Here is a 23,837-nt window from a genome sequence, read left to right on the forward strand (position 1 = left end):
GACGAATACAATCAGAGTTATATTAAAACATGTCCTGGCTCTTCCAAGCTTTATAATGGCAGTGAAATGCCTGTTTCTGTTCACAAAAGTGCTCCACACGGCTCCGGGGGGTTAATAAAGGCCTTCTGAAGCGAAGCGATGCGTTTGTGTAAGAAAAATATCCATGTTTAAAACTTTATGAAGTAAAATAACTAGCTTCCGGCTAAACGAACATACAGTACGGATTTGACTTAAGTCTAAGCGCAACTTATGCGACGTACTGCTGATATTTACGCTACGCCATGACGCTACTTCTGACGTCCTAAGTTGCGCTTTAGGTGCAAGTAGACTGCGTACGGCTGTAAGATAGAATTTTACTTTGTAATGTGTTAAATATGAATATTTTCTTACACAAACGTATCGCTTCGCTTCAGAAGGCCTTTATTAACCCCCCTGGAGCACCTTTAAGATGAATAGATGCACTTTTATGGACATGTTTTAATATAACTCTGATTGTATTCGTCTGAAAGAAGAATGTCAGATACACCTAGGATGATTTGAGGGTGAGTAAATCATGGGCTAATTTTCATTTTAAAGTCCTGAGGAAGAGAGAATGAGAGGCAATATTATCTTAACAACAAAATAATACAATGGCTTTGGACATACATCATCATAGTGCCATGGCATTATTTGGAGTACCAGATAAATAATATAAATATTGAATACTACCAATCAAAAGATTGTGGTCAGTAATTCTTTTTAAAGAAGTCTCTTAAAGGGATAGTTCACCCAAAAATGAAAATTACCCCATGATTTACTCACCCTCAAGTCATCCTAGGTGTATACGACATTCTTCTTTCAGACGAATACAATCAGAGTTATATATAAGCTTTATAATGGCAGTGAAATGCCTGTTTCTGTTCACAAAAGTGCCCCCCCTGGAGCACCTTTATGATGAATAGATGCACTTTTATGGACTTCAAAACAGAAACAGGCATTTCACTGCCATTATAAAGCTTGGAAGAGCCAGGACATGTTTTAATATAACTCTGATTGTATTCGTCTGAAAGAAGAATGTCAGATACACCTAGGATGATTTGAGGGTGAGTAAATCATGGGCTAATTTTCATTTTTGGGTGAACTAACCCTTTAAGGCCTCATTTATGTGATAAATTACAGTAAAAAACAGTAACAGCAAACCAACACACCAGGTTGACTAGACATGAAACTATCCAGCCATGACTTCCTGTTTCACACGAGTATAAATATGAGGAAACACAAAGGCCAAATTCCCTTAATCATCCATCACATTGGATAAAACCAAAGAACATAGTTCTGGGCTGCATTTCTCAAAAGCATTGTGAGCCTTTGTGGAGCATTGGTGGCAATGGTTCTATGATCTACTTGGGCTTTTGATGCTTTTGAGAAACTTGGCCCTGATGTGCAGCAAAAGATTGTTGAGCTTCACAAAACAGAAAGTGGCTGCAAGAAAATAGCTAAAGCATTGAAAATTCCCAATTCCACCATCAGGGCAATAATTAAGAAGTTCCAATCAACAGGAAATGTTACAAATCTGCCTGGAAGAGGACGTGTGTCTATATTATCCTAATGCAAGGTGAGGAGGAGAGTTTGAGTGGACAAAGACTCTCCAAGGATCAGAGCTGGAGAATTGCAGAGATTACTTGAGACTTGGTGTCGAACAGCACCTACACCACATGTTGTTTAGGAGGGTTTCAATGAAAAATCCTCCTCGCTCATCCAAAAACAAACTCCAGCATATTCTGTTGTAAGACTCTACTGGAACTTTAACCGGGGGGCTATCAGATTAGAAGAAGAAGAAAAAAAAAAGAACTTTTTGGCAGCAAACCCACTAGATGGGTCTGGTGCACATAGTCACGGTCTGGATCTTTAATGTTGTGGGCCTATTTTTCTGCAGAAGGTCCTGGGCATCTTGTTCAGATAAATGGTATCATGGATTCTATCAAATACCAACAGATAAAAATAAAAAAATTAAAACTTGACAGCCTCTACTAGAAATCTTATAATGGGCCGTGGTTAAATCTTCCATCAGGACAACGGTCCAAAACAAAAATAATAAAACAACACAAAAATGTGTCACTCACCACAAAATTAAGATTCTGACCTGAATAGAAAAATGAAGAGGAGTGTATAAACATAGACCGGGGAATTTAAAGTATCTGGAGAGATTCTGTATGGAGGAATGGTCTCTGATCTCTTGTCAGGATTTCTCCAAACTCATCAGGCATTACAGGAGAAAACTCAGAGCTGTTATCTTGGCAAAATGGGGTTGCAAAAAGTATTGAATGTCATTAATCTTGGCTAAAGTGTATTAGAGAAAAACATTTATTTCATAATGAGATTTTGTAACATTAAAAATGTGTCACTTCAGAATAAAAGCATTAATTTAAAAAAAAACGTAACTGGCGCCAAACTTTTGAATGGTAGTGCATATTCCAAAATATCATGGTATTATAATATTCTCACCAAATCATTGTATTTCTTCACAAACAAACAAAACACATACAACCTTGTACATAGTGCAGCATCATTAGATTATGCATCTGTTTATTGTTTATTCTTTGCTAAACTGCATCTGTAATATAGCTTTTGCATATTCCTTCTCTTTTTCTATGAATTTAAGGCACTGAATTTGGATTTCATATACTCTGTTGAGTGATATTAGTATGATATTGCTCCAGCTTTAGAGTCAAAGTTCAGGATGAGCACCATAGACTAGGTAACTGATTAATCGAACCATCACGTCAAATAGATGACCTATTAATCTCAGTTTGTGAAAATATCACCAGGTGACATTCAATCTGTTGCATTTTATTATCTCAGGCAGGTGACTTTTTCATGTTGGATGAAGCTTGATTTAACGTACAACCCAAATGTAAATAGGTTTTGTGTGGATGTATCATCTTATAAGATTCTCAAATGTTCCTTCAAACTTTAGGAAGAAGGTACATTGATGCATCATCTTCATTCAGTTTAGTTCTGAAGCTTTATTCACGCAGTTGGCTAGAAGTTTAAAGGATAGCACTAACATTAGACATACTTCATGAAGAGCTTAAAAAGATAACCTGATGTGTGATCGTACTGTTCTGAGACTCCAATTTCACTGCTTTTTAAAGGAGCCCAAGTTGGTTTGCTGATCTTAGCTGGTCTCCTACTTTGCCAACCCCCTCTAAAACCAGCTTTGGCATGTTTTTTTTTCCAGAGGGGTGACACTAAAACACAAGGCAAATGATGTAGTGAACTGCTGATAAATTTAAGCCTGTTATTCTTTTCCTGTTGTGGCTTGTGGAGCATTCTTTGTGCTGGAGACAGACTATATAAAAATCCAAATTTATGTTATTAGGCTCTGTGAGACAAGAGATTTTCCACAGGCACACAAGTAAAATATTAACTAACCTCACATGCATACACACACACGGCAGATAACATCACACCTGACAAACATCTTGTGGAAATACTTGTAAACAAATAATCAACCTTTCAAAACTAATGTTGTGGAAGCTTGTTTCCGCCATAGTGTAAAAAAAGGTAATTTTAATCTTATTACTCACAATTCATACTATATAACTCACAATTGTAAGTATATATATCACAATTCTGAGGGAGAAAAAAAAGCTATAATTGCATATAAACAATTCTGAGAGGAAAAAAAGTCAATTGTGAGATAAACTTGCAATTGCAAGTTATAAAGTTCAAATTGCAAGATTTGTGAGCTGACTTTTTTTCTCAGAAATGCGAGTTTATATTTTGTAATTTGTACCATATAACACCCAATTGCGAGTTTATCTCACAATTCTGAGAAGAAAAAAAAAAAGTTAGAACAGTAAGATAAAAATTCCACAAATACTGGATATTTCTATTAAAAAGATTGACCTTTTTTTTTTATTTAGGCTTTGATATTCTCAGCATACTCACTTTTCGCTTGACATCTGATGCTACGCTGAAGAGGAGTGACATGTAAAACCCTAGTTCGATCATGTAGTACCAGTACTGAGAGGGCAGCAGCGGCTGGAGAGAGACAGAAAACAAAGACATTAATCAAATATGTTTGAAAGATGTCAGTGTGGCAGTCAACAGAACAGATGTCATGATCCAAAGCTGTAGGATTATCTGGAATCAGTTTGCATATTTCCCATGGCAAATTCAAAGTTCTCTGCGCCTCCTTAAACACTTATTTACATAGTGTAAGCTTAGCAACATGAAAGATTCACTGAAAGATTCACTGAAGGTCAAGGTTGTGAAGACCCTTTTCAAATCTACAATCAATGGAAGAAGAATAAAAGAAGTGAACATACTAGCATTGGAAACCCCGTCCACATCTCCTCCATTTTGTAGAACCAAGGTTTCTGCAAAAGACAAACAATATGAAGAGAATATGAGCCAAGACAAAGAAGGTCTCGCATTTCATCTCAACAAAAGCAATGCAGGTCACAAGTATGAAATTACACAATTTAAAAACATGATGGAGGAGTATCACTAGTATGGGTATTTTAACAGCCAATACCAAAAAAAGTTTGTCCAAACTTTGGATCTGTAGTTTACATATATAATTATGATAGGATATACATGTAATGTTAGCAAACAAGACGTACACGATATTGCTGAAATTAAATGGATACATTTATGGATAAAAACGGGAAATCTTCAAATACTTCAATAAATTGTGAGTAAGTATTGAATAAAAAAACAAAAAAACAACACTTACTCAAAATTCATTCATATATTTGAAACCAAATTTTTTTTACTATCCTAGACAAAACTAACGGCATTTTGAAAATGGTACAAGTGCCAACCAGCCAAGATTCAGAATGACTACAGCCATACTAGGAAATATATAAATTAGTGCTGTCAAATCAATTAATCGCGATTTATCACATCAAACATAAAAGTTTTCGTTTACATAATATATGTGTGTATATATTATATGTGTGTACACACTTATACATATAAATTTTTATATATGTACAGTAATAGACAGACACGCATATATATATATATATATATATATATATATATATATATATATATATATATATATATATATATATATATACACACACACAACCAAACAAATATTATGTAAACAAAAACTTTTAAGTTAGATGCACTAATATAAATGTTATAGGCCAAAGTAGGATTTGGTTCATGCCGATAAAACTTAAAATGATTAAACATTGGTCGATCTACTAGTATATACTGATATAACAACAAATAGGAAAAGGGAAGCGTTTGAAAAACTTACATCAATAAGTGCAGCAAGGCCAGCAATGAAAGCAAGAAGGTAAAAGGTAAATCTCCAACTGTAAGAAAATGTACATCCATTTCAGCAAACGACATATATCAGCAACATAATATAAAAAGCAATGCATCTCTCATATCAATAAATTACATTATTATTTGGATTATTGGTTCCAAAACATTATTTGATCACCAGCCATTCAATTCAAGGGTCTACACTTATTTTTGCATTATGAAGTTACTACAGGACACACAGCAACAAAATGTACAAAAACAAGCCAAAACAACACTGAAAGAGTCCACTTACGATACAAACTGTACTATTACAAGACCACATCACGAACAACAGCACCTAAGCCTATATTTAAAGCATCTATGACCTACTATTGTGAGTGACAGTAGGAGACGGCATGATAACAACCTAATTTAAAGGATGTTTTTAAAAGCTCAATACAAGTTAAAAGCTATTGACAAGCCTTTGTGGCATAATGTACATTACCACAGAAAATAAAAGACGCAATTACAGTAGTGCACTTACAAGTAAACCGGGTCATGCACTTTTGAAATATGAAGCTTGTTAAATCCCCTACATGAATTATATTTGAACTGTAAGGTTGTGTAAATTGTAATTTGTTTTGTAAGTGGACGCAACTCCAATGACTTGGTTGTTAAACAATATCACACTAGTCTTGTGTTGAAACGTATAATATTGAAAACTGCACTCTCAAAACCGTGTGGATTGAGATGTTTGCTGATCAGCCTGGTTATTTTATCTGCATTTTGTTTTTAATTAAATGTATACATTTTGAGGGACGGTTTGAAAATATTTAAAAAGGTAATCAACATTATCCCAAATGCTTCGGATAAATCTTAACTTGTATTGAACCCTGCACATTCCTTTAAATCACTTTAAATCACACGTGTTGGATGTGTTTCTGAAGCACAAGACAAATAGATGTTGAAATGTCAAGGGTTATGCATGGGTACATTAGCCAAATTTTATTCCGTTTATTAATACCACATACCGTTTCTCCAGTGTGAAATAGACTTCCTACCACCTAATAGAAAATGGATGTTTTTTTTCTTTGTTGCACAGTGAATATTGTGTAATAACTGCATACCGTACCATTCTCAGATTACTCAATCATTTTATGATGTTTACGAGCAGTCAATTGCTTTTTGCAAGACTGATGCAGAATGATGCAATTTATGACCATTTATGAAAGGACGGGATCGGACGGCCTGTGCACGTCACTCTGTACCTGGCCTCTCTGAACTTCTTCAGCTGGTTTGGTCTCTCTTGATTCCGTCGTCGCCGGAACCATCTGTGGATGTGTCTCTCTGAGTACCCGGTCTTTTTACCTAAACTCTCGATTTCGCCCTGTAGAGTGACGTAGAACATGAAGCGTCCGTTAATGGTGAAATATGAGTTGAGTTAGATATGTCAATCACAAGTAGACTGAAAAAAACATTCAAGACTTAGCTAAATTGAATTTCTGCATACATTTATTTATTTAACATAAGCTTGCAAATGAGGAAACGTTCAAAAAGAACATATTAATAGGGTTGTTCTGTACTGATGAATTGGACAGTGTAGAATGTTGAATTGTACCTGTTTGGGATTTTTACTTGTGATTCTGAAGTACGACTCCATTATGGGGTCGTGAGCCACTCGCACTCGGGTTTTCTCCTTTACGCCCATAGCTGTGGCCAGACGAATGGCCACCGTCCTAAAGTTGATGAACAGTATTAAACTCTCAACACTTGAGTTGGAAAAACTGAAAACACTGCATCAATGTTAACCATATTTAAAGCATTGATCATTCAAAGGTTAAGTTTTTGAAATTTCACACCATGTGAAACATAATTCAGATGATGAGTCCATTGCTAAATGATTCCATTTACAAGACAGACGATGAAATATCAAATATCCTACTTCTGAGCTGCAGTATACACAGTAAGTTTAATACTCCATATTTAACAATCCTTTAAAGGTTTACGGTCGCTAAGATATAAAAAAAATATTTTTGAAAGAAGTCTCAAATGCTCACCAAGGTGCATTTACTTGAACAACTACAGTAAAAACAGTAATATTGTGAAATGTTATTACAATTAGTTTTCTATTTTAACACATTTCACTATGTTATTTATTTCTGTGATGCAAAGCTGAATTTTCAGCAGCCCTTATTTCAGTGTCACATGATCCTTCAGAAATCATTAGGGCTGGTCCGAATACCATTTTTTGAGCTTCGAAGCTTCGGTAGTAATGAACATTGAATATTCCAAGCTGAACATATTCTTCTCTCTAATAAAGGCAGGAATCTCTATGTGTCTGTCTGTCCGTTTGCATTTTGATTATTTCGAGAACCGTTCATCCAATCGACTTCACAAGGGAGTGCAGTGTCGCATTTGGTGCAATATAGATGGACACGCGAGACGCGACACGTTCAGAATTAAAACTTTTAATAAACTACAGAACAGCGCGAGCGGGAAGCGGCGCACCTCACGCGGGCAGGGCTTATATGCTCCGAGAACGGACACTGCACTAGTGCTATAAAACACACACACACACACACACAGGTCTGTTAACTGAGCAAGGTAGTCTAATGGCTCGTTTCCACTGAGCGGTACGGTACGGTACGGTACGGAACGGTACACATTTATTTGCGTTTCCACTATCAAAAGTTGCCGAACCGTACCATACCACTTTTTAGGTACCCTTCCATTGGGGTACCTAGCACAGTGGAACGGTACTAAAAGGTGGAGCGAGACTCACTGCAGGACGTTGATTGGTTGACAGAGAATCGTCACTTGCGCGTGCTACAAGAGGAACGACAACATAAGAAGCGCCATTTTTTAATATACAGTCACTGGTACTGTATCACTAAATGTAATTTTAAGAGTTTTTCAGGCGAGAATGTAGTTGTTTAAAGCTCAAATCTGTGGTTTATTTATAAAGATGATTATTTTTTTCCCCGGTTGTGAGATCCATGCGTTCAGCGGGCGCTCGGCGCTCATGTTTCCCGGCTGGATGAGCCTTTCCTCGGCTAGTCCTCGGCGTTCGTCGCTGACTCCGACGGTAGTGGTTAAACATAAGATATAATTCGTTTTGTGTAGACCTAACGGGCGATCTTTGCTCTCGTGAATATATAATGAGTTCCCTGTCAATCGTTTTGGCTGAGGGCTAAGTTTAGTTTCATATTAACGTTATTTGTGTTACTTTACTTGTAATGTTAGACTAGAGCGCTGCATTTGGATATTTGACTGAATTGTTTGCTTTATTTCTTATTGTATAGCTTCTTGTACTTTACTTAAACTTTTATATAGGCTATTATTGATAAAACTGAAATTTTACAAAAAGAAATATGGTTTCTTGTCATTTTTTATTACAAGATTATCACTGATGTTTATTGCAACATTTGTACAAATGCATATATTGCCTGGAATATGTTTATTTTATTTATTTTTTTAAACGAAAAGAGGTAACGTTAGGGTTGTGTTTTAAATTTCGTTTTGTTATAAATAGAATAACGTATAACGTGCAGTGAATAATCAATATGCGTTGCGCATGAACCACATTTGTGTCCCTATAATGTTTAATTTATTTAAACGAAAACGAAAAGAGGCAGAGTGGTGTTTTATAACATATTTCGTTTTATTGCTGCTTAAAATGTACAAACAGAGATAACCGGAGTAGCAGAGCGAGCTGAGTGACGCTTTTAAGAACGCGCTGTACCATGTAGGAGTCGCATGGCAAGTACAAACTTTGCGTACTTGATATTGAGAAAAGCCTAATGTCGGCGCTTGTCTTCTTGTGACAAACATGTCGAGGAGCAAGAACAAGATCTGCTGTATGTCATCCATTGTAGTTTACTATGTTCTTCTTCGCGCGAAAATGACGTCGATCGAAACACCACGCCTATCAAGTAAGGGTACTGTTGGCAGTGGAAACGCTAGCCAGATCATGGTTAACAGACCCGAACCGTACCGTTCTGTCCCGTACAGTACCGTACTGCTCAGTGGAAACGAGGCATAAGGTACTTTTAAGGTAGTCTAATATTTTTCTGACTAACAAATTACTGACACAGTAAAGGGTAGATTTAAATAAAGAAAAAAGAAATTTAAATAAAGAAAAACTAAATTTAAATAATGAAAAACGAAATTTAAAATATGAAAAACGAAATTAAGTTAAATTAAAAACGAGATTAGATTGATAATAACGGGTAAAAAGGCTAATACATTTTGTTTCTATTATTCTATTTTCCACAATGTCAAAGCAACGCAGCTTAACCCAAAACACAAGCTCAGGCATGCACTTCTGTCCACACACACTCTGCTGTTCTGCGCTCTAGCCAGAGAATACTCCCGTTGCAGGAACACTTTTAGTAGGCCAAGAAGAAGCAAATGTATGTATTAAGTATAACGAGGTCTGGGTTCCTTCAACTGTCCATCCTATTAAAAATGGCTAGGCTATATAAGATAATTGTCAAAAAGAGTATTGTATTTCGTCAGATTTTATAGTGTTGAACATATTCAAGCACGAATGAGAACCGTTTCGAGGGGGATGCCAGGTGTGCAAAAAAACCCAAAAAAAAACGAATGTCAAATTTTCAAATCGAATACCAACCCACCGAACGAATATTCGAATATTCAGGTCCAGCCCTAGAAATCATTCTAATATGTTGCTAAAGAAACATTTCTTATGATTATCATTGTGCTGATTAATATTTTTTTGGAATCAGTGTTAAATGTTTTTCAGGATTCTATTATGATGAACAGCATGTGTCTATATATGCACTTCTGATTAAAAAAAAGCCCAGTGCATAAACCAAATGTTACAGATACAATATTAACATTGGTGTTTGTTTACCACATAAAAACATTCATAATCTAACGCTGACCTTTCAAAGACCTGTCGTATGATAAGGAAGACGAGGGCGATGGGCAGGGTCACCCAGAGGTCAGATGCTTTGGAGTAGATGACACCATCGCGATCCTCCAGGTTGGCCCAGCCCAGGCCTTCTGGAAACCACAGCCTCTCGTTCCAGAACCACTCTCTCAGCCCGGACAACATCCTGATGCAGAGGAAGACACACATATGACATATTCAGACATTTTGAAAGATTTATTAGCCTATTCATCCACTTACAACACAAATTACAATTTACACAACCTCACAGAAATATAATTCATGTAGGGGATTTAACAAGCTTCATATTTCAAAAGTGCATGACCTGGTTTACTTGTAAGTGCACTACTGTAATTTCGTCTTTTATTTTCTGTGGTAATGTACATTATGCCATATCATCATTACTTACCTATTGTGAATTTAATTTCAATGACAGTTTAGGAGATATTCACTAGCTATGTTTCATTCCACACGTTTTTATCCGAATTAAGTGATATCGAATGAAAAATGCCTTATGGAAACAGTAAAATTCGATTGAATTTCATGAATATCGACTCAAATGAAATACGTTCGGTCTCATCGGATTTTATCTTGATCGATATACGGCTTATGCGATAAACGCTGATGGAAACGTTATTTGCCGTATATCGTCGGGCATTTACGTGCATCTGCATCATCATAGCAATGTGTTGATAGTGTCGTTGTTTTCTTATTATAGCTTGATATGTCGCTATCAGCTGGCACATAAGCACTATTACAACTTGTGCAATATTGATCATTTGTTGGTAGATGGCGCGATCCATTTTGTCTAGCAAAACTTTGATCGCAAATGTTTGCTTGAATGTTGTGCGATTCAGTGCGAAAATGAATGGAAACACCTTAAAATGTCTCAAATCAATTCGATATACCAATTTGATCGCAAAACAGCATGTGACGTCATTACGCACAGGTTTTTATTCGCTTTAAAGCCGTTGGATGGAAACACACTTTCACCAGCTTTTTTTACCGAACTTCAGATAATTCGATTGACAAGTGGATGGAAACTTAGCTACTGATAATGTTAGACAAGGTGCTGTAATGGGTCAAATCTTAGAAGTAAGGGTTAAGGATCTAAATGAAACTTAAAGCTGCCCTTGTCCATTCATCAAAAGTGAATAGGGATAGAAGCTATTAAACTTTAAAATTCTATTAAAACCATCGATACACTATATTCCTAGTTTTTATAAGAGCTATGTGTGTGTGCATCAGTTACTCTCTGAAAATCTTTCCATCTCATTCACGTTATTCAGATAAATTAAATAACAGGTATGGTGTCAATAATGCTTGATTTACCTTTTTTCTTACGCCTTAATCATTTTTCATTGTGACTAATTTGAGGGTAAGGACGATTTAAAAAAAAAAAAAAAAAAAAAAAAAAAAAAAAGCTATTTTACAGCTTCAGAAGACTTATAACACAATTCATAACACATGAGTTGTGGACCCATATGAACAGAATACGTATCCATTTTACATAAATTGATTGACTGAACTGAACAAGACGAGTTTAAGAATGGATTCATGAATGATTTAAAACCAAAAAAATGCAGTGAAAGTGAACTGCTTTTGGGTTTTACTGACAGAAAGTCAAACAGGTTTGAAAAGTCACAGGGATGAGGAAATGGTTTTTCTTTTCACAACTATGGCGTTAATTACATTACTAACAGTACATTTTAAACTTTGTAGGGATCTTGGCATAGTATGCTGAAATACAAGTTTGAACAGGAATGAAAACCTATTGTAGAGCTGAAAATCAAGTGCCAGGACCATCCACCAGAAAAGCGAGAGAAAAAAGAAGCCTGGCTGCTGCATATTTTTACTTTCAGACTCATTAATTACCTCAAATTTTGGTGTGATAATTAATGCTGTTCCGGGTGTGCGTGTCCACGCTTTGCAGTGCGTGTGTGTGTGTGTTTGTTTTTACTACTCACTGCTCCTATTGTGTGTGCACTTGCTCGGATGGGTTAAATACAGAAGTCAAATTCCGAGTATTGGTTACCACACTTGCCCTTCACGTCAAATGTCCCTTGTGAATATTTTATTTATATTGATTGCATTTTATGTTGCAACGTAGAAGGTGTGAGTCACATCTGTAAAATGTCAGTGAAATTTTGTGGGCAAAAAGGTCCATTGTACAATGTCAACAGTGTAGCAATTTAATCTATGACGTTGTGATGTTATCCGCTTAAGTTGTAAGGAATTCTGTTTCCGGGTCCAAGCCTTCTACTCATTTCTGGACTTTATGAGCACTGTTGATTCATATCACACATTTAAGATAAGCTTTTTAATGGTGTACACTCACAGTCTCACGGCATCCCAGATTTCAATAATTTAACGATTCATAAAAGCTGAATAACTGTGATCATCTGAGATTTGCATATAGAGATAAAGGTTAGGGTCGTGATTTTTCAGTAGTATTACAATGAGTGTACATTAGCACTGTTCGTTGTTTGCTTTAGGCAGCTGATAGAGCTTTTGGACTGGAAATAGTGACGTCAGACTTAACAAAAGAGGATTGAGAGACACATTTTTTTAAAGTGGAGTATACTAAAAACATTTGATGAACTTTTAATTAGTGTAGTCAAGATGTTAATGTAATTTGTACATATATTTGTTTCCATGCATTTTGTTGAGATGTCTTATCTTGTATAGCCTATTGTATTTAATGGTTGATTATTCATGTTGCTCATGTATTCATTGTTATTTGGCCTATTACTAGATTTTTTCAAAGTGTATGTATTAAAACGTGTCTATAATATGTTATAACTATTCTTATTTTGTATGTGGTTCAGTTTGTTTATTACCTTAGAAGTTAATGGTAACTATGGTACCACCAAGAAATATAAAATAAAGAAATAAAACTTCCGTTCCTGGAGAGACCCAAAGCAGTTTCACACAATGCTTCATATAAGAGTTCCTCAGGAAACCTGGGTGGTTCCTCAGAGAACTCCCACTTTTGAACGGGTTCTGCTGGGGGATGGGCAAAGTGAGGAACCCCAAAAGGTTCCTCCAGGATCCTTTCATTTTTACAGTGATCAGAGGAATCATGTAGGATTCACAAAATTTGTTTCAGAATACTGGCCAAAATCGTACAGTGTGTCCCCGGCTTACGTTGCTGGCTTGCAACAGGCTTTAGAATCTGGAGCACACCTAATAATGCCTTAAAATACTGTCTATGGAGGCAGCTCACTAGTGTTTAAAGTACAATATTTACACATTACACTGCCAATAAACCTTCATAGAACACAAGTAACACATTAAGAGGACTTAATACAGATTCAGTTCTGCCATTCCCTTAGCAAACACTCATGTCATCCACCCTCAACACAGATAACCCACATTATTCATTCAGAAACTAAATGTGAGCTGATGAGCTATCATTTTAACCACTAAGAAAGTAAACTTTCTATAAAAGATGAGCTCTCCTGAGAGGGACATGAACACATCCCTGGTACAGATTGGTGAACCATTCACACGGGTCCAAGAAAATATGTGGAGGACATTTCAATGAAAGCCCCTCCTTATCCTCGCGCTGTCAGTGACACGGTTTGAGCGGATGGGTCGACAGCTGTACTAAAGCCTGCTCCGTTTCAATGGAATCATTCTGAGAGGTCAGCATGACATCATGGCCGCTGTCATTGGCTGGCAGCGGCTGAAAAGCTGCACTGTCACCTGTGGTAATGAGCACTGCTTGGAGCCGGCCAGGCTTGAGAACGAGACGGATTCTCTCCCTTGCTGTGCCATTCTGTGTGAACGAAGAGCTAAACGCACAGTGAGAATACAGACTGTCAGAATGTTATCTGAGCAAGGCTTGAATATATCAGCAATGTCAAAGCGTCAATAAACTTTGATAGAAGACCTGCACTGAAAATTCAATCATAGATGACTTCATAATTCAGAATCTTTCCTTTTCAATAATATATTTTTTTTGTTGAGCGGCAATCCAAAACACTGTTTATTAGAAATCACCACAGCTACTAATGGATGCTTGAAGTAGCAAAATGTCTCTCAGAGGATTTAATAAATTTCCAAGCATGAAATAAGACATTGGACTTTGAACATGGATTCTAAAGACTGTCTGGAAAAGTCAGCTTTTGTTTGCATTCACTCTCAGCTTTGAAGAATTGTTTGGTTAGCAAATACCCAAACTATAAAAAGCAGCTGGAGAGCTGTAGTTGTGTTTTTGTTCGTGAATGAATCAGTGACTCATATTTTTTGACAACCTGGCAGAAAAAAGATAAATGAGCTTTGCTGTGTTTTGCGTGAAAAAATGCATTTGATGCTTAAAATTGCGATGTAGGGGAAGTAGCAAGAGATCTTTTATTCCGTATTGTGACGTATATCCGAAAAAATGTAGACCGGAACTTGGTTCTATGTATCAGTTGTTGATTGGATTCTGAGAAGTGGGCGTGAGCTTGCAGGTGCGGGACTTAAACGGACTAAAAAATTGGAGAAAAATGAAACATGCATGGATGAGTTGTTCGCAATGAGATTCATAACATGCATTTCGAATTTTCATTTCATGCTGATTTTAGGATGGTATATTCGCCATTAATGAATGAATTCAGTGAATGATTCAATTTCATAAAAAGTATGCATATTTGAATACAAAAGACTCATGTCCAAATATGCCTATACCTCCATATTATACAGATTATACAAAAAGTAGTAGGTCAAATGAGTATTATGTCCATTTATTCAAATTTACACAAAATAGGGATGACCTGACCTAATCTTTTAGTGAACAATTTCATTTAAAACATATCAAAAGACATAGTTTTTCTTTTGCAAACTTAAAAATGAGCAGGGCACAACAAAAATAAAAACATAATATTTTCAGCAAAACGAAAAAAAAATTGGAACATCTTGTGAACTCAAGTCCTCAAGTTACGACATCAGGTGCATTCAACTCACTTTAGTCGAAGCAAGATGATGGATGGTGTATCTTCTCTTAATTAAAGGTGAACTAAGTAACTTTTTTACCTTAACTGAACAGCTTCGGAGTCACTGGAATGGTTATATTACTTATTTCGGGTTGAATGGTGGTCGTTTCGCACCAGTGGCGGAGCTAGGGGGTGGCCAGGGGTGGCCATGGCCACCCTTGGTCTAAGCTTGGCCACCCCTTTGGCCACCCCTCTCACAACTGCTGTTTCTGTCTCTTTTTTTATTGACAAAAATCGCGTTTTTTAAAACGCTGAACCGTCTCTTTAAGACCACAAAAAACGTGTGACTTTTCAGACGCACACTCCAACTTCACCTCAGCGCCAGGCGCAAGTCAAACGAGTGCGGAAATTTGCAAGTGCTGAATGAGCTTCAGCAGAACATCAGACAGTGATATGCACATAGTAAATAGAGTCAATCTCAACTGGTGGGTTGCAAGACCGTTTTGAGGAAGTCGAATAGTGTGCAGTCAACAACAAACGTAATTCTCTTTTTTTCTGATGCTACTTTTATTTTAGAAAATGTGTGTGAAAGCTTGTGACACTTCTGTCAGATGCTGAGAAAAGCGCGTTGTCCTTATTCAGTTGGCTATCTTCGGTAAGATGAGATGTTGTCAGGCCAAATGTCAGTAAAACTAACTAACTTTCCTGTCATATGGCTGACAGCCGTTCTGCCGTGCAAAGGCAAAAGACCGTAACTTCGTTTTTGGTCGAAAATGAGTTATTTATATTTTTGGCACATTCAAGACCTCCTTTATCATGTGGATAAGTATCTTGAATCAATTCCGTTGTTTTTTCGAGAAAATAATGAATTGTCTTAACAGTAACTTCCAAAAGCCCATAAGCAATAAGTAGATGGCTAAATAATTGTAAATCATACAAAATAAATGCCATGATCACTAGATTTTATACAGGTGTTACTATAATGATTTTGTTAATGGTGATCAGCAACCAAATATTGATAATGTGGAAGTTACTGCCTTTTGCCTTGGCATGACTTCTCACTTTTTGCTGACAATACAAAGGCAGAGTACAGTAACTTTAAAATAGTGGTCAAAAGTCAAGTTTGAGCTCAAGATTTTTTTATGTATATAATTTCCATTACTAAAACATCTATTTGCCAGATTTCCAGTGTCCTACCTATAATTAATTTGACGGGACAACTAAAAATCTTTAAAGTCATTTTTCTCAGTTCCACACTCTAGCGACTTAAGGTCTTTTGCCTTTGTAGGGCAGCGTTGTACTGTGCTTGCGGTACGCACATCACGTGCAAATGCGGCGTGCTGTAGCCGTAGTTCTGTCGTCAATTAACTCATGAATCAAAAAGGCGATTAAAGCTGTCAAAACTGCATGCATGTATTTGTTATACATGTGTCACATGTGTCTGGATTAAAATATTCTGCTATGTGAGATCACAATATAAGGCACAAATGGATATGTAATGTTTTAATGTCCAAATAAATGTGAGCACTGCATTTGTACTAGAAGATAGGCATTCATTTTGCGTTCATTTGTAAAGGACAAACAAAAATGGATAATTTTTAAATCCATAAAATAACTTAATTTTACATTCTGGCAACATTACATTATGAAAAACATAACATTTTACATTATGTGCTGTTGACTTACGCCTTGTTCACATTCTTGCACATGGGGATTCAAAAGACAACTTTTGTTTTCCTTTTTAATTTAGGTATGATAGAACTGTTGCAATTATTTATTTTGACAACTAATATAGAAAGTTAAACATTTTTTTTTGACAAACTCAGAATTGGTTGAAGAGTTCATTGATTATATAAAACGCATTGAAGGTTGAATAATCTTTGGACTACAGTATTATCTGCATGTTATCTCATCCATGAAGATGCAACAATATAGAACAAGCTATTGGAGATTTTGAGAACCAGAACCAAGCTAACAGAGCAAGTTGAACTTTAGCTATAGTGTGTGCCCTTTTATTACTATTTAATTAATTTTAATATGAGGTGGTGGGTAATAATAAAAAATATATAAAATTCACTCAGTATTCCATGATTCCTAATTCACTACTATCTCAATTACAATTAAGTACAAATTAACTTTATTCAGTTGTGTAGGCACTAAAACAGTCCAATACATTATAGTCAAATTATTTTTTATGATAAAATAATTAAGATTTCTGTGCCACCCCAGACTGGTTGCTGGCCCATGCCTGGCCACCCCTATGAAAAAATCCTGGCTCCGCCACTGTTTCGCACCCCCCTGGTGCCCGTGAGCGGAAAATCCGCACTTGCAACTTTGAGCCGGCGGGCCGCCGCGTCAGGAAGTATCGCGTGATATCAGGTCTCGCGATGTAACGAATTGCTTTACGGCCAAAACATTATTGCGCTCCCTCACGCTGTTCGAACCCGAATGAAGACGTTTTAAAGAAGGTCCCGTCTGCTTTGATGTCGTTGATCTACTAGCCTCTGGTGTCTGAGAATCGCCAACGAGTTTTTACAACAGTGTTGTCAAATATCTATTCCGAAGCTGTAGGGGGAGCTCTAGAAAGAAACCTGCGAGCAAAAAGCGAGAATACAGCGAAGAAATCCCGAAATTACTGAGCCCTGCTTTAAAATACAGCAAGGTTTTTGCTATTTCTAGAAAATTAAGAACAAAGAATGTACATCAGGTGTATTTTGCAGTTTAATGTTATTAAAGAGGCTACATGCAACTTTTTCCCCAAAATAAACGTAACAATAGCCTTTTTATTTGACCATTTATGACTCAAACATCTCCTGATGAGCATACTGACACCTTGTCAGCTCACAGTGGGTACACCTATAAGCCTGTATCCTATTTTTCCTATTTTCTGTCGGGTCGGATTTTTCGCGCGCTGTCTGCGGATATGACGTCAAGCGTCAAACGTTTCATGTTAAACGTTTCAGATCACTCTGCCACCACCGCTAGTCAGCAAACAAACTTACGTTTCTCAAACAATATATGTATTTGACTGTTCTTACCTCTGTAAACATAATGTTGACTTCTTTGCAGCGGATGACTTGTGAAGTGTGCACGTACGAGAGCGAGCAAAAAGGAAGAGCAGTTCCGTTTTTTGGCCACAAGTGTCAGTCGCGAGTTTAAATTTCAGAAAATCGCATGTAGCCTCTTTAATTAATTCATAAAGTCATTGTAACTTTATTGTAAACTTTATCATTACATATTATGTTGTTGTTATATTACAATGCTACTATATTTTGTGCAGTGAATTAGCTTATTTTGTTGTAAATAAAAAAAGCCTGACAATGTCACCGCTAAATACCTATAAATACTGTGGTTTCTCACTGACACGCCCCAACACGAAAAGAAAACCCAGAGCTTCCCACTCGTATTCACGACTTTGTGGTGGAGGCGTGAACTCGTGAATACGATCTTTTCTACATGACTTATCGCACCATTATCCGTTTACTCCACGTATGCCATGACGTCATACATGGGTATGAGAGTCCACTTCAAAGCCCTCGAGGCTCGAGTGCAACACGAGACGACAATCACAAGTTGATACGTTGATGATATCATACAGGAGAGATCAGTTAGCCTTCCATTATAACGGTTTACATTAAAACCTGCTTGTGAAAAACAAGCCGACGTCCTTTAGCGTGAAAACATTCGTGTCTAACAAGATTCGCTCCTGATGGTCTGCAAAAGACTATCAAGGTAAAAACTAATCCTCAAATTCGCAATGACTCACAATGCATTATCCGAGCAGCTTTCAAACATGGAACCCGCTACTTAAAACCAGGAAAGAGAAAACATTGTAGGTTTTCCAAATTCTTGATACATTTCGACGTATTACCACACGAACAAGTTACGACGGACATTTGTTCGTAGTATTGTTGTATTCACAACATCACGCGCTACTAAATGTGAGTGTGTAACGTTACTTCCATTGCGCCGTTCCCAGTGTAGGCCGTATACAGCATCAAACAACTGACTTCAAGAGGCGATCGAGCCAAAACAAAACATCAGGTTAAAATACAACAAACATGAATGTATGAAAATTAATTTAAGAAAACGACAGCTCAACTACAAAGAGCGGCGCGGGAATGAGCATAACTGCGTATTACGGTACTTACTTTCAGCAGAAGTGCGAAACACACACGGATGTGAGCGCGAGGAGATGAGATGAGATGGATTTAGGAAAGGTGCATGAAAAGGGGTGTAATCTCGCAGTTATTCAAGGCAATCTGTACAATTGTGATCGTTCTTCATAATCCATAATCCAATCTGTCAGCATAGTTTTCTTAAATCCGCGTAATAAGAAAAAAACGCCAAAGGAAGCCTGGCGTTAAAGCTGACGTTCAGACTCTTCCACTTTCTGGCGTTTTCCCGGCTTCGTTCACTGTTGGTAGCTCGAATTATAAACTTTTCTCTTCACATGTCCGAGTTTAAAGTGTCTAGACGTACTTTTGCCGGGTGGTGTTGAGAGCCGAATCGAGGCAGGCGAATGAAAGACAGAAGAGGAGGGCCAAAAAAAAACAAAAAACGAGGAGTGCGAATCTGAATATGAAGGGCGGGGCAGAAGCTATTTAAGGTGACGTTAAACTGCATGTGAGTTGTGACGTTTTAAGGATGACGAAACCTTTGAGGAAGCTCTGTTATTGACTGTAAATGACAGCTGTAAATTAATAGGGTGATTATTTGTGGGTCTCAATTGAAAAAAATATCATTGAATTGGAAGTACATAATACCTGAAGAACCATAATTGCATCACAACAAGGCATTTCAATTCATGACAATGACACAAAGTCCGTCCAATTTCAGATTTGTATGATATGGATTATAGAGTAGCCTAATCTCATTTAAAACATGATGCATTTGTTATGTACACCACTCAAAAACAGTAACGGTTTGCTATCAATATTAGTTATGCATTTGTTTTGTTTTTTCAAAAATTAAAATAATTGCTTTTTTCCTTGTTGAATATAAAAAGTTAATATTTTTCAGTTCTTATATAAAAAAAAATCTGTTGTGAATTTTTTTTAATCCAGAAGGTTAGCACTTCTCATGTCTAATCATTGTTTTCAATGTGCATGCCTTTGATTAATAAAACAGCAAATTTAGTTTTGTCCATCTTATTGTTGAAATTAGAATTGTTGAAAATAGGCATAATTTGTGAGGAATTAAAGTTCACACAGCCACTATAAATATGCAGTAATGTTGATACACAGCCTTTTCTAAAGCCAATGATATGAAGACTTTAGCATACATAAATAATGAGTGAAAATATGTTCTGCTGCAAGTTGGTAACAATATATATTTTAAAGATCACAAAATATCACAAATACACATACATTTATTCCGGTAATGACACACAGACACAAGCCAACAAATATTGTTTAAAATTTTATTCAAATTTTTTTTTGTAATCGACAGGTTGTGAAACAACAGTTGAAGAAAATAAATAGAATAATAATAATAATAATAATAATGATTGTTCATTAATGGTAAATCTGTAAATAAAATGTCTAAAAATACATGGATTCATCAGAACATGTGCCAATGATCCTCTATCTTCATAAATAATTTAAAAAATGCCCTCCAAGAAATTGATAAATTAATTGCAAAAAAGGATAGAAATCATTTTCCCTAAATAATAATAATAATAATAATAATATCCCAAATGTTTAAATCTTGACCTTCATTTTAAAAGCATGATATATACAATGAAATACATTTTTATTCACGTTCGTGAATCTTCTCGAATCATCCACAATTTTTTTTCCATAAAAAGAAAGAAAAAAACTAACAAAACAAAAAAAAACTCTAACTACAGCCTCTCTGTGATAAACTATATTCAGTCATTTTAGGGAGGATTGCAATATAGGACCAGCATCCTATACCACAGGTCATTTGTTTCTGTAAGAATTAAAGATGAAGAACTATGTATAACTGGACTCAGATTAGAGACCAAGAGCAAAATCCTTCCAAACTCCCAAAACTTCTCTAGCTACCGTACCACCCATGATTCTTTGCTCTGATCGCGTGGACCCAGCCCCACCCTCCCAACTGTTTCGATATGTCTACACATGGTCCCCTGGAATTTCTATATACATATTTCAGATTGCTGCAGAAAGACTTTAATAGTCCGTAGTTCCTTTGAACCCAGAAGTGAAACTCGTGTATTAGCTGACATATTAGCGTTGGTCCCATTTGTGTATGTGTATGTGTGTGTGTGTGCGCGCGCAAGGCGTAGATGTGTGGGTCGAGGGCAGAAAGGTCACGACCCACAAGCACACGGCACAACAGCTTGTGAAGCAGAAGAGTGAGTGGCGTTGCGTTGCTGATTGGTCCTATATCGTATACTGTTAAGGTAGTAAATCATTCTATTTAACCTGCACATCCTGTGATAAGTCTGTCTTTATTATTATTATTAAATGTATATTTTTGTTTAAATAATCTCGGCAGGTCTTATACTGTAGTTTTGCGAAAGTTGTTGGTCCCGTAATTTGCAGCAGAGGAAAAGTGACTCCGTTAGTCCTCTCCTTTCTTCCCTGTGAGAGAGAGAGAGAAAATGAAAACGGCAGTTAGGAGCAAGTCGCATCGATCCGCAAAAAAACAACAACAAAAAAAACCACTCCTACTTGTTTAGCATTTGGGAAGGTTATCTAATGCTTACCATTCTATACTTCCATGCAACCTATATTGTGAGTCAGTGAATGGTGTGTTTTTTTTTTTTTTAATGCAAGTGTGTGTTTTTCTGTGTTAGTGTTTAAAGTGGGGAAACATTTCTGGCAGGCAAACAAATTTCCAACATGCACCATAGGAATTCTGGGCTGTATCGTTTTTTCACATGGTGACTTAACTGCGTCTTTTTGAGCGCTCAAACCAATGACCGAATGTAGTTTGACTGTAAAATAACCCAGAATTCCTACAGAGGAATGCTGTTCTTTGGTCGGCACAATGCGTCACTTTTTTCACCAAAACAACCACAGAGTGTCACCTCAAACCTCAGCGTGAGAGGTTTGAGAGGTAGAATGAATGAAGTTCCCTACCTCTTGCTCTCTCGCTCGCTCTCACGCACAAATCGTTCGCATCACTCACGCAAGCACGTACACAAGCTCACTCGTTGGCACGAAACAGCATACCCACTAGCACAAACTCTCTTGGAATCAAATACAACCACACTGAGACCCCCCACCCCCCCACATTCACAGTAACTATAACACCACCAGACTACATATGGGAGTATTTTGTAGAAGAAGTAGAGTCATGACCAAACAAAACACAGAGGAGACTGATCAAAAACAAAATCCACCCAAAAGTAGCACATTGAGCTGGTTGATTAGAGTTCAATAGGATCAATTTAGTTGGAGTAACTCCGTTAGCTAGGAGTTACGTTGAGAGTAAATCACAGATGTAGTGTCAGTTATTGATCAGTATTTATAAAACAAAAAGAGAGAGTCACAACGCACCAAACACAGTCCATAGTCACCACGGTAACCCGCCATGCACTCTCAGCATGGAGGATACATGACAAAGGGCCAAAAAACAAAACTGCTAATGGCAACCATCACAGGCAGGAATATCGCCACAGCAACCAACACAGGCCAATCAACTTACAAACCAACGCTGTGGGAGGAAGGGGGAGCTTTATTGGTTGCTAGGCCACCGTAGCCGTAGCGACGTGGTCTCCGCACGAGTTATGATTGGACGGGGCAGCCTTGGTGCGGATGAGGTTGTGTTTGTTTGTTTGATTGTTTTTTGAACAATGACACAGCACAAAAACAATAAATGAAAGTAAAAATTAATTTTTTCCTTTTCGACTATGTTTTTTAAGATCTAATGCTGATGAGTTATTTAGGTTACAATTCTTTTAATAAATCAATCAAAACAGGATATATTCTGGCTAGACTTGTAAGTTTAGAACTGGTCACACATTATAAAGCATAACACTGAGAGATTTAGAGAAGAGGCGCTTTGTTATCTTTTCTGGTTTTCCTCACCTGTTCATCTCAGTATGGGCGGTTGGCGTCTTTAGGCCTCTTGAGCTGAACTTTAAGCCTCTTCATGCCGATCTGAAAGCCGTTCATGGCCTGGATGGCAGCCTGAGCACTCGCCGGGTTGTCGAAGCTTACGAAACCTACGATGTGAAGGACGTGACCGGCAAGAAGAAAGAAACAGAAGATGAAAAAGCTGCGGAGGAAGCGCGTCGGTGAACGAGTCACCGATGAGCTGCTCGTCATTCAAACCGTTTCAACGGCAAACTTCTGCTTGCAGCTGTGGAGAGATTTAACAGACAAAGGCCAGGTTTCATATACAGGATTAGGCCTTGGTTCAATTAGGGCATTTAAGTAGCTTTTATAAACGTGCCTTTAAAAAAAACATTACTGGTGTGCATCTTGAGATATTTTAAGATATATCAGTACAAGTTGCTTTCAATTAAAACAGCTCAAACGTGCATTTTAGTCTGGGACTAGGCTTAAGCCTTGTCTGTGAAACCGGGGGTCAATTAAATAAATAGATTGATAATTAAATATGTCATGTTGCAATAAATAAATAAATAAAAGTACAATGAAATGTAAGCATAGATAAATAAATAAGGCGTGAAACATATTTAATTTGTTCCCCACCCTCAAGACTATGACAATTGTCACAATTGGCGTATCTTGCGTCGTATTTCAGGTGACTTTTAATGTTACACAAGTTAATACATTTCAAACCCAATTTATTTATTT

General features: G+C 36.9%; 2 protein-coding genes across 5 annotated transcripts in view; both read right to left on the reverse strand.

The window, feature by feature from the left end:
* Window positions 1–19,674, reverse strand: part of cers2a (ceramide synthase 2a) — a 44,114-nt gene extending 24,440 nt beyond the window's left edge. Inside the window, exons 1-7 of one of the 2 annotated variants that reach the window (XM_084131061.1) lie at window positions 19,236–19,667; window positions 10,158–10,331; window positions 6,869–6,986; window positions 6,519–6,637; window positions 5,261–5,318; window positions 4,314–4,364; window positions 3,934–4,026 (exon numbers count right to left, since the gene is read on the reverse strand). In XM_084131061.1, the coding sequence (XP_083987187.1) occupies window positions 3,934–4,026; window positions 4,314–4,364; window positions 5,261–5,318; window positions 6,519–6,637; window positions 6,869–6,986; window positions 10,158–10,330 (612 nt within the window). In that variant the 5' untranslated portion in view covers window position 10,331; window positions 19,236–19,667. Of the gene's footprint in view, window positions 1–3,933; window positions 4,027–4,313; window positions 4,365–5,260; window positions 5,319–6,518; window positions 6,638–6,868; window positions 6,987–10,157; window positions 10,332–19,235 lie in introns of both variants that reach the window. The other variant, XM_084131060.1, reaches the window with a different exon arrangement.
* Window positions 19,675–20,492: 818 nt separating this feature from the next.
* The window catches only part of celf3a (cugbp, Elav-like family member 3a), a 64,237-nt gene continuing 60,892 nt past the window's right edge, over window positions 20,493–23,837 (reverse strand). For 2 of the 3 annotated variants that reach the window (XM_084131335.1, XM_084131334.1), the window contains 2 exons: window positions 23,106–23,242; window positions 20,493–21,653 (listed from right to left, as the gene is read on the reverse strand). In XM_084131335.1, the coding sequence (XP_083987461.1) occupies window positions 23,115–23,242 (128 nt within the window). In that variant the 3' untranslated portion in view covers window positions 20,493–21,653; window positions 23,106–23,114. Of the gene's footprint in view, window positions 21,654–22,722; window positions 22,823–23,105; window positions 23,243–23,837 lie in introns of all 3 variants that reach the window. The other variant, XR_014608476.1, reaches the window with a different exon arrangement.

The sequence above is a fragment of the Abramis brama genome (genome assembly GCF_963993115.1).
Source record: "Abramis brama genome assembly, chromosome: 12".
In the NCBI taxonomy this organism is placed as follows: Eukaryota; Metazoa; Chordata; class Actinopteri; order Cypriniformes; family Leuciscidae; genus Abramis; species Abramis brama.